Source organism: Oryx dammah, unplaced genomic scaffold (genome assembly GCF_014754425.2).
Source record: "Oryx dammah isolate SB20612 unplaced genomic scaffold, SCBI_Odam_1.1 HiC_scaffold_8, whole genome shotgun sequence".
NCBI classification, from domain to species: Eukaryota; Metazoa; Chordata; class Mammalia; order Artiodactyla; family Bovidae; genus Oryx; species Oryx dammah.
The window spans coordinates 9,502,619-9,518,016 of NW_024070192.1; the positions used below are offsets into that span (position 1 = coordinate 9,502,619).

General features: G+C 48.7%; 1 protein-coding gene across 3 annotated transcripts in view; it reads right to left on the reverse strand.

Moving 5' to 3' along the window:
* The window catches only part of CYTH1 (cytohesin 1), a 76,111-nt gene that overhangs the window by 19,473 nt on the left and 41,240 nt on the right, over positions 1–15,398 (reverse strand). For 2 of the 3 annotated variants that reach the window (XM_040244721.1, XM_040244720.1), the window contains exons 2-3: positions 1,830–1,912; positions 640–704 (exon numbers count right to left, since the gene is read on the reverse strand). In XM_040244721.1, coding sequence (XP_040100655.1) covers positions 640–704; positions 1,830–1,912 — 148 coding nt within the window. Of the gene's footprint in view, positions 1–639; positions 705–1,829; positions 1,913–10,011; positions 10,374–15,398 lie in introns of those variants that run through there. The other variant, XM_040244722.1, reaches the window with a different exon arrangement.

The window sequence follows — 15,398 nt, forward strand, 5'->3', positions numbered from 1 at the left end:
CTAGACGGGGAGACTTAGGCTTAGAAAAATACAGACACGCAGTGAATTAAAAACAGCCCATTTACGACATTAAGCAGTTAGAAAATGGTCTGGGAAACCTCATTCAAAATTAAACTCTCAAAGCAACTAACATTGCTTTAAGGAATGTTAAAGGGAAAAAAGAACCAGCAGACACGCCTTGGCACTTTGTGCTATAATCTCACTTCTACGTTCTCCTAAGTGTTAGGGAGGCACAAGCAAGCTTGCAGTGATGCCGAGACACAACTGGGCCTCCAGCCTTCTGGAGCTGCATCAGCAGCATCCGTTAAGCTTTTCCTTTACCCAAAGCAAAAAATGGAAACTCTAAAATAGGAACCCAGTGGATAAGAGAAGAGAAGAAATAGTTCACACAACAATTTAAAGGCAGTTTAAGATTTTGGGGGACCTGCCAAGTTCTCCAGTTCAGCCTTTCCAAAAACATCAAAAGCCTTCACATTTAGGAGTCCCTGCGCGGAAGGCAGAAAGTATGGCTACATACGTGCTTGCTCAGAAAAGAAGGCAGAAGACGCACTTTCCTTAAGCACGCGACAGAGGCACAATTCCAGGCTGGCACTTGGCGATGTCACAACCACAAAACCACCCAGAAAAGGACAGACTCACCTCTCTTCTGTGGACCCCAGGTTTTCAATTTCATTAGCTACTTCTGCTATCTCATCCTTCAGCCTCTGCAAAACACACAGTCCAGAATCACCAGGAGGAAGATACAGATCAGATCAAAATCACCAAAATCTCCTGTAACTCGCTCTGACCAAAAAGTAAAACAGAGCAAACAAAATAAAGACAACGCCACCCCAAACCTAAAAATTTCTGGAAAATTCGTCTGTTCAACAAATGTTTCTTAAGTTCCTACCAGACTGTAATCATTCTAGGGAATACAAAGAAGAGAAAGATAACATCCTGACCTCAAGGAGTTTACAGTCTAGGAAAGAAGTTTATAATCATATACACTATGTGAAATATGTATTTTCCACTGGAAAACAGCTGCCTGGACAGTCTGTCGCATCTGCAGCTCACTGAAGGGGGGACAAACCAGGACAAACCAGTCCCCCAGGCACCCAGCTGCCCAGCCAGCAGTGCCTGTACTGGGCCAACACTGCCGCCAAGTGGCCAGCAAAGGGAACGCCACTCCTGGCTATGCCTTCCACCTCCTGCCCCATCGAAGCAGGTCTGCACAGTGGAGAGTTCACTGGCGGGGTAGAGGGGGCTTTGAGTGAAGAACTGCTATGCTTCTCCCGCATTTACCAGTGAGGTAGGACTCAAAGAACTAGGTAACAGCAAAGTACGCTCACACCAACACTGGAGCAGACCCAGTCTTTCCTCGACATGCTGCAGCTTGGGGTTACAGGGTGTGCCCCCTCCCTTCACTGCCCTTGGGCTTCCAAATATTTTACAGAGAATTCTAAAAGAAATGGCTTCCCAAGGCCTAAAATAATCCAACTAATGACAACGTATCAAGAAGTGCTTTAACTCCTATCTTACAGAAGAAGAAACTAAAGTTCAAAGAACCAAAATTCTCTCTCTAGAACTGCCCTGCCAGAAAATGGCCACCAGGACATGGACGTGGGTCTGCTTAGCCTGAAGTCAGGAGACCTGGGGTCACTCTAGCCTGACAGCTGACCAGCTGGGTGCAGCTCACAGAGCACCGCCCCCCCCCCCCCACTGTGAGATTCCATTCTCCCTTGTTGAGCAAAGCTGGTTGTCAATTCCTGCACCTGGTCTAAACTGTGGTGAGAGCAAGTCAGAAGGCGTCATGAGAAGACCCCTGGTTCAAGGTGCTGCCCAGCTCCTACCTGGATGTCGGCCAGCAGCTCCTGCTTTCTCCGCCGAATGTTCTCCAGCTCCTGGCGCTCCTCTGCAGTCAGGTCACTGGGAACTACAAAAAAGGAGGGAAAGGTTACTAAGAACGCTTTTACCTTACCAAAAATAAATACAATTCGGACCACAAAGATACCACAGAAGAGGCAAGAAGCCTGTGTCTGAAATGACCGACTGATGGGGAGACTCTGGCTCCCATTCACCATCATGCTGACCAAAGTTAGAAAGGACCACGGATCACAGAGAAAAGCTCTGATGAAGGAACAGTTCCAGGTCTCCGTTCCCTCACTGAGTCCACCCTGACATGCGACGATGTCAGCCATTCCCAGCCCACAGGCTGGGGGGCTCAGGCCCCTGGTTAAGCAATCTCTCCGGGTCTCCGTTCCCTCACTGAGTCCACCCGGACATGCAACGATGTCTAGGGCCCTGGCAGGGAGGGGGAGACAACTGCAAAGCAATGTGAATGACAGTTCTGTGCCACTTCTGGAGCAGGGAGGCTAGTGTGTACAGAGAAAAAAGTCTAGAAGGATACATCCCCAAATTGAAACAATGCTTAAGTCAGGGATGGGGTTATGGGGACTTTTCTCTCTGCTTTTTTGAACATTTTTGAATAATGTTTTATAACGAGCTCTTATCATCAGAATTACTGCGGGCATCCATCTTTCACACAGGTGCCTAAGGGAGAACTGCTCTATGTGGTGTGGTGGTCACGGGCCACGTGTGGGTAGTAAGCACTTGAAATATGACTAGCCCAGTTTGAGATGTGCGGTGTATGTAAAGACACACCAGACTGTACAAAAAAGTAACATATTTCTTTAATACTATTTTATATTGATGACACGTTGAAATAACTTGGTACACAAAATACAGTTTATTTTAACTGTGCTCGCAAAGGCTGCTAGAGAGCAACACTGCTCTAGTGGCTCGTGTGACATTCCTGCTTGGGTGGCACAGAGGAATAGCTCGGCTTGAGAGTGAGGTCAGGGTGCGCGACTCACCAGCCATGCTGCTGAAACTGAACCTACTGCGCTCAGCAAGCAGTTCTTCTCCCCGAATGTTTCATACAAATCATGTTAGACAGCAGAAGAGGGTAGAAACAAGAGACCACCACAATTAAGCCTCAGCACAGGTTAATTAGCTGTATTAGAGTCTCAGCTGACTTCTCCCTTTTAATCCAGTTTTCCCCCACCCTTTCATAGAAAAGTGTCTTTCAAACTTCAAGACCCACAATTAAGAAATGCATTTGACTTCACAACCCAATCTGCCCCAAACACAACAGTTAACAAAATCATACTCTCATCATGTGAAATCCATTGACATTTCCTACTGTTTTAATTTTCCTAACAGTAGCTTTAGCCTATGAAATTGATTTCATAGGCTAATAAATGCACTGCGGTTTGAAATACACTCCCAGTACACTAAAGGCTGGAAGACACAGCCACCTAGAGATCCCAACAGACCACCTAAATGCAGCCCAGGCCTTCCATGTGAGGCTCCAGCTGTGTCTCTGGGAAGCCAGGGTGAGCATTCCAACAGCTATGTCGGGAGAAAGTTAACTAATAACAGCTTAGCTCTAGTTTGAGCAAAAACCACTCAGAAACAACACAAATTCTACTGATTCACACCCCATTCTAGAGAAAAGCAAGCCTAAAGGGAGTTTATTCTGCTTTTTCTGGATGTCACAAACCAGAAAAATTTCTAGTCCATGAAGATGAGAAGTTCCCTTTAAGAAACTAATTTTTTGAGGTTCTAAAAGACAAAGATTCACTCCAATATAACATGGTTTTGAGAATCTGAGGTAATAGTTCATCTCTTTAACAGCTATTCCATGGAGGAATGAACAACCAGGCTTTGACTGTGAACCAGAGATAGCCTCATCAGATCACCACTGAGTCTCACCCCCATCAGAGGCAGGACTACAGTCCCCGTAACAAGGTGCATTTAAAGCAGAACCATGATAAGAAAAATTTGTATCTCAAGACTGCTGGGTACCCTGAGAAGCTAAATTTTATTGTTCCAAACTGGAAACTCTCAGTGGTGGCTTCCTTTTCAGAATCTAAGCACTCGGCTATTCTGGGTTAGCCTTCATACAGGACAGTTGTTCTGGAAGGTCACGAGAGAATAAACAGGAAAGAGCTGGAGCATTTACGATGGAAGAAGGCATCGCTGGGTCTCCTCTCAGCAGAATAACAAGGCAGCTGGAAACAGGAGAAACAGAGGATAGAGGGCATCAGGGTACAAGCCACAGGCCAAGGGGAGGCATGGACGGAGAGGCAGGACCTTGGTGCTGGGAGCAGCTCCCAGGAGAGATGAGCAGCATGCGCTCTGGTCTTGGGCGGCGCTAGCGGAGCACACACAGAGGCTCATCCAGGCTCCACAACAAAAGCTGTACATAATCAGCTGTCAACCTGTTGAGTGGGGAAAGAGTGGACAGAGGCGAGAGGGCTGGAGGAGGGCAGGGAGCACACGAAGGGCAAGCAGGGTCCCTGCGTTTCCTCCTACAAAAGGGGCAGGAGGCACTCATGAAAGACCACAGACAGAAATCAAGGTTGTGAATGTGTGTGTGAAAATCTCAAAGATGAAAATTAAGTGACCAAACATTTGTGATAAACTATCAGACAGAGAGAGAGTGAAGAGCAAGAATGCTGTGAGTGAAGGAAATCAGGAGAGTCTTTGACACAATAATCAGCAAGACAAGAATATTAATACAGACCTGGCTGCACCTACCAGAAGATCAAAAGTTAGAGAAAGCTAATTCTGAGTGACTGCTTCTGGGAAGGGTGTGTCTGGGAGTGGAGAGAGATGGGGAACATAAGCTCCTGAATATCTGCTTTAAAAAAATACAGCTAGGTACAACTGGATTTTTTTTTTTTAAATGAAAAATAAAAATGTTAATCTATGGTTATGAGAAAAGATAGGCCTCCTATGTCCTGGTAGTCAGATGGAAAGTGTTCTAGCCCATGTGCAGTTAGAATCAGCAAGACATTCATTCACAGTTACTTTGAAGCAGTCTCCTGACATCAACCCCATGATTTCTAAATCACTTTTCCATTCTACATCTAGTCCCCCTCAAATCACAACACTGCTTCCTTTAGGGGTCAATAACTCACCTAAGAACTTACCAAAAAAAAGCAGATTTAGATCTCAGTTTTCTAGTGGAATTTTGTTCTGAGACGAGAAAAAAACCAACATTTTAACAAATGTATTTTCCTTCGATTAAACTTATCAATGCAACACCAAATCTTCAACTCAAGCCTTCATTCTCATATTGCCCATGAGGAAAAAAAAATTCACAGACAAAATGCTTAATTTCATTTAACAGCATGAAGAATCAAAACCACAGCTGGAGAGCTGAAGGAGAGACGGGTCCCGAGGATCCTGGCTGGCATCTCCAGGACCCTGCAAGCCACCACCAGGACAGGAATAGCTGGTACTCAGAACCCACCACATCCACCTCGAGATTCTGAGGGAGTGGCAGGGGCACCTGGCAAAGGCATCTCTCTGCCCAGGCCCGGGCTCTCCTGCGTAGCCACTGGGGTTAAACTGTAAAATATCTGCTGATGGGCCAGATGGCAGAGCAACAAACAACTACTCCCTCCCCCGACCGCCACGTGCTGCAGCCACACTTCTGTGCCAGGGAGGCAGCTAAGCCCTCTTCTTCTGAAAAGAATGGCAGCTAGGGAGGCAGCGGCCTGCACAGAAAGGACACAGAGCAGAGGGCCCGGAGGCCTCGGGAATTCATGCCTGCAAAGGTTAATTTACAAGGTGTCCTGCTTCAGGACGGGGACCATTCCAGCAGCAGCCCCTCACCATTCCCTCGCAAGGCTCCAATTTAATGAAGGGGATTAAAGAGCCTACGACAACAAGGGACCATTGTACTCAGCTGTGAATAGGAAAGCCACACAAGGGGACCCTCTATTTATTTCTTTATTTAAATGTTGCTCTGCAGATTTAACCAGCAGAAACCCAGAGCTGCAATGTGCTCCATCCAGCGCATACAAAGGAGGCTGTCTTAAAGGGACAGTGCCCTCCTTCCGGGCTGGGGGCAAGTAGAAATGCATAGGGCGGCATCGCTAGGTCCAGTTTCTCCAGCCCGAGGCCACAGGCAGGTGCCCAGAGACCTGCAGTGAAGTCCAACTGAAAAGAGAGATCTACAGCAGTTTCTGCTCAACAAGAATACAGACCAAAAGGAACCTTGCTTGCTCTCTGTCCCTGGTCCCCAGAAGTGACATACATCAAAGTGTTGGAGGTGCGCTTTAGGGCCCAGACACAGCTCCCTGAGAGGCTCCAGCTACACCGGGTCCCACTGCCTAGATTTAAATTTGCCTTACCTTTTCCACCATAATCATCGAGCATCATCCTTCTTATATATAGCCCCTGCCTTTTGGTGATAACAAGGGTCCAAATTTAAACCAGCACAGCAGGGCAGCATTTTAAAAGGCAGGTCAAGAGTCAGAAGGCACTCCCTTTCCCCACATGTGGAGAGGGCAGACAGACAGGTCTGGCTCCCATGCAGCCCAGGACGGTGCCACTGTGCAGACGGGCTTCCAGCCCTCCAGAGCCTGCGCCAGGGGGCCCTGCTAAGCAAGGGTGGATGGACCCTTCCCAGGCTGGAATTTCATGAAACTGAAAACACACAAGGCCTCAGAAACCATCCGCCCACCTGGAGCCACAGCAGCTGGGTCAAGGATGCCAAATAGCAGATGCAAAAACTACTGTACACAGAATGGATAAGCAACAAGGTCCTACTGTAGAGCACAGGGAACTATCAATATATTGTGATAAACCATAATGGAAAGAATATGAAAGAGAATGTGTGTGTATATATACACACAAATATATATATATGAATCACTCTACTGTACACCAGAAATTAACACAACACTGTAAATCAACTATACTTAATTTTTTTAAAAAAGAAAGAAAGGTAAATTAAGCACTGGACCTTCCTGTACCCTCTCCAGAAACTGTTACCAGCTCCAGAGGGAACACAGCTATTTACGAACAGCTTTTGGGCTTAAGAGCACAAATCTGGGAAGCTGCCCATGGACTGAGGGTGCTGTCTACTGCCTCCAGAGACAAAGATCAAAGAGCCTGCCATGTGGCGAGTACTGGTCACACACTGGGCCCTTCCTGACTCAGCCTATGCAGACAGATCCTCCAGTCAGATTGCTTGCTCTGCCCTGCTCTGGGGTAAATCACCTGGTCTCCCAGGAGATCCCAGCACCTTCCAGTGTGCAAAAATTCTCACGACTAGAAAAAACTCAGGCTTTGGGTGACACACAAACAGTCAGCAAACTTTCACAAAACTCTCAATTCTATGCTGACATTAGAAATACACAAGGTCAGATATTCTTGACAGGGATAAGAAAACAACCAAAAGTCACAGAGTCCTTAAGAACAGGCAACATAGAGATGAGTGAAACAAAAAGATACAATGACTAAGGGGCTTCGCTGACAGCCTCACACTTGAGACAGCCCTCAGGGTGTTGTCAGACCAGAGGACACAGAAGGAGGAGGAAAACGGATGTGACTGAAACCGGAAACCTGGGGACACATACATGGCCAACTGGGTGCTGACCTGATCATCTCACGACTTTACAGAAAGTCTCCCAACCTTGGGAAACAATTCCTTTTCCCCCCGTAAGTCAAACTATAGCAACCCTTTGTAAAACTTAATATCATATTATTCTGCCGTGAAAAGGAATGAAATTCTGACACATACTACAGGATGAAGGAACGCAGAAGACATTATGCTCAGTGAAATAAGCCAGCCACAACACCACCAATCCTGGACAATTCCACTTAACATGAGGTACCCAGACATGCCAAGTTCACAGAGACAGAAAGTGGAACGGTGGGTGTTTGGGGGAGGGGAGAATGGGGAGCCAAAATTCAGCAGGGACAGAGTTTCAGTTTCATAAAAGTTCTAGAGATGGATAATGGTGATGTTTGTACAACTAGGTGAATGAATGAACTTCATGCTACTGAACTGTACACTTAAAATGGTAAATTTTATGTTACCTATATTTCACCACAATTAAAAATAAATGAAACAAGAGTTTTAATAGCAATATACTGAATTCCTGATTTCTGCTAAGCTTAGTCCCTATTCTCAGAAGCTATGATCTGATCTTTGTATAAAGCACTGTAAAAGAAGTATCTCACCACCAATTTACAGCCTGTGCTGTGCTTAGTTGCTCAGTCGTGTCCAACTCTTTGCTTCCGCATGGACTGTAGCCTGCTAGGCTCCTCTGTCCATGAGGATTCTCCAGGCAAGAATACTGGAGTGGGTTACCATGCCCTCCTCCAGGGGATCTTCCCAACCCACGGATCAAACCCAGGTCTCCCATATTGCAGGCGGATTCTTTACTGTCTGAGCCACCAGGCAAGCAATTTACAGCCTAAGTGACTAAAAGAATGTAGGCATACCAACAGGACCAAAAGGAATTAAACTGGCATGTGCTAGCATAACTGACATTCAACATCAAAGGTGAAAGGTGCCTTCCAGCAAATTACCAATGTGAATATTTACTCTTATAGCTTAAATTCTTTCCACATAAAAACCACTCAGTCTCCCATCCAGAAATAAGTATATTAAAGATTTTATTCCTGTAGTCTGCATCTTTAAGGACAACTTTATTCCTGTATCAGTCTTACAGACATCTCATCTAACCACTAACCTAAAAATTCAGGCCTCCTTAACTGAGATGAGACACTGCCCAGGAGTTGAGGTAGGGGGCACCTACCCCTACCCCTAGGAGTTGAGTGGGACTTCACTGACCAGTGAGTGGTTCTGTGACCTGGGAAAAACCACCATCTCTCCCTATCTTGGTTTCCTTAAGCAGGAATGGGCATGTCAGCATCCTCACCTTTCCCAGTGAGAGGGTGTCTATTAAATAGCTCCATAAACTGCCTCATGAAAGCAAAGTATTTTATCATCTTACCTTTCTTAGAGAAGGAATGGACACATTTTATCTAAGAAAAATGAGAACTTGAAGACAGGGTTTTGTAATCAAAGGGAAATGAGATCAAATTTCAAGGTAATAAAAGAGACAAAGTCATAAAATTTTATCCTAAAAGTTTGGTTTAGAAAATAAAGTTAACATCTGCTTTCAATAAAAGCTGAAAACTAGAAAACAATCATTTAAGAACCTCAAGCTTTTTCTAAAACCTGGCAGTGGTAATACGTGGTCCAGCTGGACTTCTGCAGCAGTTTCTTCCCAGTGTCATACGTCCAATCTCTGTCTCCAAGGCTTTCTGCAAGGGTCTCATGGACTGAAAGCAGAGTTGGAGCCAGCTTGACAAGGAGAACCACGTTCCACCTCTGGTTTCTCAAGAAAGGAGCCCTCCACTCTCAGGGCAAGCCTGGGAGCTCCCGTCCCAGCAGACAAACCCCACTGTCATCGTGCCCTTCTCCTTCCTCCCAGGCAGAGCAAGCTCCCCCTCCCCAAGCCCGCTGCCATCTGGGCACCACACAGCCGTGCCACCACACCCCGTCCCCCCAAAAGAGAGGCTCAGTGGGGACCCGAGGCACGTAACTCAGTTCCCTCTCACTTTACTCACCTTCCTAAAACCTATGTGCATGCTGGCCCTTTGTAAAACCCTGACTATTTCTGCGGACTGAGACATTCCCCCTCAGCGCGGCAGCTGGAACAGACTCATGGCAGCAAAATACACAAGGGGCCCCAGCTGTTCTTCTCTGTGCATTTTTGGGAAGAGGGCTACTCATACCAGGGGAAGGTTCCCAAGTTTTTAATGAGTAAATTAAAACTCAGGGGTGGGTTGGGAGGGGGATCTCTCAGAATTTGCCCCTCTGCTTTCTGTTCTCCTTTTTTTAACCTCATCCTACCAGGACCATACAAATTGGTTATTAGCTTATTCCTTAATCTGGGGCCTAGAAGAAACCACACTGAAGGCTGAAACTTCTATTAGAAGAAGCTACTGGAAAAAAAAAAAAAAACAAACCTAGGAAGAGAGAGTAGAATTCGAAACCACACGACAGACATGCAGAAAAGCGGCCGCTCCACACATCAGGCTTGCCTGGCTCCGGGGTGGGAGAGGCCAGCAGCGGTGCATAGTAATAGCAGAGGGATTCACGCTGTACGGGAAGCTCCATACGGTGGGCTCACCCGCGCCACCCACCCGGCCTCTTACCCGGGGCGAGTCTCCTCTCCGGTGGCCCCAGGATCCCGGCAGCCCTGGGGCAGCGACGTCAACGCCCTGGCAGGTGGCAGCTGTCCGCTTCAGAGGCCATGGTGGCCCAGCACCGAGACCCCCCAGTCCCAGGCCCCCGGCCGCCCCGCCGGGTGGAGGCAAGGACGGGGCCCGCGCGGCATGTGCGCACACACTGCCCGGGCAGAGGCGGCAGCCAGGCGGGGACACAAAAGCTGAGCAGAAACCCGGGTGCGGAGGAAGTCGATCCGGGTGCGGAAGGCCGGCGTGGTTGGAGATGGCCGCGGAGCTATCGCCAGGCGGACACTCGGGAGCGTGTGCTCAGTCCTCCAGGCTTATTTCCATGAATGCAATTACAGCGCCCCGCCCACCGCGCCCCCACTCGAGGCCTCCGAGGGGGAGGGGACGCACCAGGAGCCTTTGCTCACAGGCTGCGGCGGCTTTTTTCTCCCCCTTGGAAGCAAAAGACTGATGGTGGCTTCCCTGGGAGGATGTTAACCCTTACTTAAGATGCCTCTCCTCCCTGAGTGGATAAACAGGAGGGTAGGATTCAGAATGCAGACTATTCCGTCACCCTCAGCAGGCCACCTCCCGGCTCCCCCTACCCCGACTCCCCCCGCAACAGCGTCAGCAGGCAGGGATGCTGACCCCGCTGCTCGAACGTCCCCCCACGCCCCACCCCTTCTGGTCCTCTGCCAGCCCTAAGCCCCCTGTCTCCAGGTGACCTGCTCCAGCCTTTTACTAAAACGGCCTGCTTCCTACTCAGGCCACAAGCACCAGAGGCTCCAACCCAGTATGCCAATACATGCTGGGCGAGTGGCAGGTGGGTCTAGGACAATGCTGTAAGACGGCTGGTGACAAGAAACGTCACTACAGCCTGAGGAGTGGCTGTCCACCTCGAGGTGTGAGGATCACCAAGGGCATTGGCAGACACACACATCGGGGACCTCAGGCCCCAGACCTGGAGTCTGGAGGCTCAGGACATGGGGCAACTGCAGGCTGCGTCTGCCGACTCCTCTGGGAAGCACTGCCTTTGACTAATAAGGGAAGAGACCTAAGGATTAAAACAAGTGCCAAAAACAGGAGAAGAAAAAGAGAAAATAAACCATTACACTAGATGAAGTTCTCTGATCTCAGCACTTCTGATGCTTGGGGGCTCCTTCTGTGTGGGAGGGTGTCCTGTGCCTTCGGGCACATTTAACTGCACCCCCGCAGCAGCATCCCACCGTACCCCCTGAGAGGACAGCCCCACAGGTTTCCAGATATGCCCAATCCCCTGCAGGGTCAAACCTCCCTGCCTAAGAACCACCACTCCAGACACACAACAGAAAGAGGAAAAAAGGGAAATCCCACACTCTGGCCTGCCTTCCAGTGCTCTGTCCTCAGGAAGCTGCTGGTAGAAGGCTCCCTCCCTCCACTACACTAATGTGAGCTCCTCATCACCAGCACAGGGTCCCCAGACTTGACCAGCACTTGGGCTTTGCAGGCCCAGCCTGTCTTTAAAGAAACAGTCACAATATGAAAAATTTTAGTTTTGTGTCATAAGAGTTCTCATCTAAAAGAATCATACCAAATCTGTGAGAAATAAACGCTAAAATTATGAAATCTCTGTTTAAAGCTACAAAGGAAGACAAGTTTTCAACAAACGAACCAGCTGAAGAGTCCCTACTAGATACTGGGTCTGGTAAGCAGTCACATACCACCTGGCCCCAGGGAGACAGGCTTCCAACCTATCTCCGTTTCCTTCTTGTTGTTCAGAGGCTCATCCTCCCTAGCCATCAAGACCACCTCTTCCAGAAAGAACTCCCTCAGTTCACACAAAAGAACCATCACTAAAGGCCTTCTTCATCTATACGGTCTCCTCTGAACGTGTTTGTATCACGAAGTTTAACACCTGGTTGGACACTGTCCTATTCGCAGGGGGGTTTCTGTCCATGAAATGAAGCTCTTGCCTTCCAGTAAAATATCATAAATATTCTCACAGCACTCTACACAGTCCTAAGGGCTACATCCCCCTTTTTGAGGTAACATCAAAATAGGCACACAAACCCGCCAGGGATTTAAAGGTCCCAGTAGGTGGATCCTGACATCACTTCCTGTGCACAACTCGGTCATAAGGCACAGGCTCGCTGTGGCTTGTCCTGAACCCACCAGCCGCAACTGAGCACAGAGGATCCACTGCTGGGGCTGGACTTCCAACGTGTAAACTGGCAAAGACCTCAACGTGCCTCCAGGCCAGACTCGCTGGCAGCAAAGCCTACACCACAGTCAATTCTCTGCACAAACAGTATGATCCGAGGAAGCAGGGAGAAAAGAAGTGACGGAAAAGCTACCGACAGAAGTCTGCAGTGTGGCTCGCCTCATATCTACAGACAGATCTCAAATAAAGAGCCCCATAATCAAGTTTATGAAATCACAGCGATGATTGGAGAAAAAGACTGGGCACAGGGTAGTAATCTCAGGAAATCTACCAACAGAGATAATAAACGCCTCAAAAAATGACTTTCTCAGACTCATACTCCAACAATCTTTCGGGGAAAAAATGGTTACCACCCATAAACTAGGTGCTCTATTAGTTGCTGTAGAAGATACAGAGACAGTAAGACATGGGTTTAGCCCCCAAAGAGCTTCCGTGTTACTGTTCCTTTTAAAGAAAAAGAATCAAGCAGCATAAGTGCCAACGGAACACTGGTGACAGGTGCTGCGGGGTCAGCAACAGCAAAGCCGGCAAAGCCGGTTGTCCCAGAGGCCTCATGGGAGCTGAGGCCGGGCCAGCGGGGGGAGGGCACATGAGGCTGGGGACAAAGGACAAACGGGGATACAGAACAAACTGGAAATTCCTGGAAAAGCTGCACTCGGCAGAAACGGCGTCTTCTGAGTCTGGCCTGAAGACATCTAGCTGACTGGTGTCTTGGTGTCCTTTGAGTCTGGCCTGAAGACAACATCTGACTGCTGTTGGACAGGCGGTGAGGTAGAGTCACAAGGCGGGTGGGGGCACCAGGAGAGAGGGACAGGCAGCATTTCTGGGGTGACCAGAGAGAAGTGACAGGGACACAGGGCAGTCATTTAAGGCAGTGAAACTTCAGCTCAGGAGGGGGGCACAGAACTAAGTGTCTTCTGCCCTCTGACAGCTCAGCTTCCACGGCCACCCACCTGCGCTTAATTCCACAGACAACTCCTGAGAGGCAATGGATCAGTGTTTTTCAAATCATCAGCATCACAAACTTGCTAATCCTACGCATCCCCAAGCCCCACATCCTCTGGGCAAAGGCCCCAGGCCAGCCTGCACCAGGCAGAGCCCTGGGCGTCTAAGCACTCCCACCTCCCCTGCTTCTGCATCGCAGGAAATGCAAGCATGGAGTGAGTTTTCAACCTTTCTACTCCATTCCTTCTGCTTTAAAATGCTGAGTTACTCTTTAGTAAAAGCTAGGAGCATAAACTGGAGAAGTAAATGGCAACCCACTCCAGTATTCTTGCCTGGAGAATTCCAGGGACGGTGGAGACTGGTGGGCTGCCGTCTCTGGGGTCCCACAGAGTCGGACAGGACTGAAGCAACTTAGCAGTAGCAGTAGCAGCAGCAAGAGCATAAATGCTTCTTCAAAGAAGCCAAGACTGGCTTCTGTTCCCGCTCTGAGAAGGGCCGGAAGCAGTTGAGAGGGTAGCAGTGCCTAACTCTAACCTCAGACTGGAAAAAGCTGGCTCCTGGTGCCAGACATCAACCCTTCTCAGAGCTGCCCGAGGTCCAGAGAAGGCTCTGGAGGTTTGAGAGAAATCTGAGAGCAGCTGCAGGCACCGACCCAGGCCCCCGCTCTCCAAGTCCCAGCAGCCCTGAGTCCGTTCACAGGCAGCAAAGCTGGGGCAGCAGGCAGCCCACCTTCCAGACGGGGGCCTGCTCCCAGCCCCAGCAAGGGGACTCATCCCTGCCAGGACCACTCTCGGGGTCCTCTCCCTCCTGCCCTTGGCAGAGGGCGCAGCAGGGCGGGAGGAGACTGCAGGGCAGGAGGAAGGAGAGGAGGAGGCAGAAGGCAGGCAGCTCTGCCCGTGGAGACGCAGGGTGGCTCTGTGCCCCTCCACCGCCAGCTCTGAGAGGCGAGCTGACCCGGGAGAGGGCACGGGCCTCCTCCATCTAATACAAACAGATCCTCACTCTAATCTACCCCCAAAGACCAGCAAACTCCCTGCAAGCTAGCGTGATTACCATGGCTGAGAAAGCCACCAAGAAAATAAGAACGATCTGAGCACAAGCAGGAGGACCCCAATAGGGGAAGGTGGTCTTCAGTTTGTACATCGCTTTCTAAAAATACTATTTACACTACCAACAAGAGTTTTACAAGAAGTATGACAGATAAAACAATAGTAAAGTTCACGTGGAAAATGCATATGTGAATAGCACAGGCAACTGTGAAGAGGAAGAAGGGTAATGTGAGAGAGCTGCCGCCAGAGATTGAAGTGCGGCGGCGGCGGCGAAGTCACTTCAGTCGTGTCTGACTCTGTGCAACCCCACAGACGGCAGCCCACCAGGCTCCCCCGTCCCTGGGATTCTCCAAGCAAGAACACTGGAGTGGGTTGCCATTTCCTTCTCCAAGAGATTAAAGTGAGGTGTCAATAATTTGAAATTTCAGCAATAGAGAAGGAAAACAGCAGAAAAGAAACTCAAGAAATACTGAAACACTTCAAGTCATGAAGTCTCATAAAGAAAGTATTTTTAAAAGATACAAAAATATAAAGAAAAATAGGATTATTCAGTCAATGGTGGTAGGGCAATTAGCTACCCATTTGAGGGAAAGCTAAGCTGAATGCTTACCTCATTTACATCAGAATAAATTCTAGCTGAATCAGATTTTAATATAAAAAAGAAACCACAGAAATTCTAGAATAAAGCATAGATTAACACGGTCATAATCTCAGAATCTGTTCAATTTGCTATAATAAAGTGAAAGGCTTCAGAATGGAAAATAAAGTTCTATGAGCTAAAGGGTAAGCAACCAGGACAGCAGGTGTGCCCCATCTGTGGCAGAGGCTCACGCATTTCCAAAGGAGAGCAGAGCACAGAGCAGTGAGGCAGTGACGCACACAGCCGTGAGGACAGGAAAGGCAGACACGAGGCACAGTGGCCAGGCACGAAGGACGGGCGCGCCAACTCTGCAGTTAAAGCTTCCCGAGAGCCTGGCAGAAACATGCGTCTACCAAGGGCGCGAGGGCCCAGGCTTCGCTGGGGGAGCGGAGAGGGTACAAGCTTCGCGCAGTACTTCTCCATTCAGCAACTGCGTTTGAGAACTTACCCAACGGACATGCTCTCAAAAGTGCAAAAGTGAAAGCTACTTACACACAATTTGGTCGTTAAAAAGAGTGAGCCGGTCACAGATGAT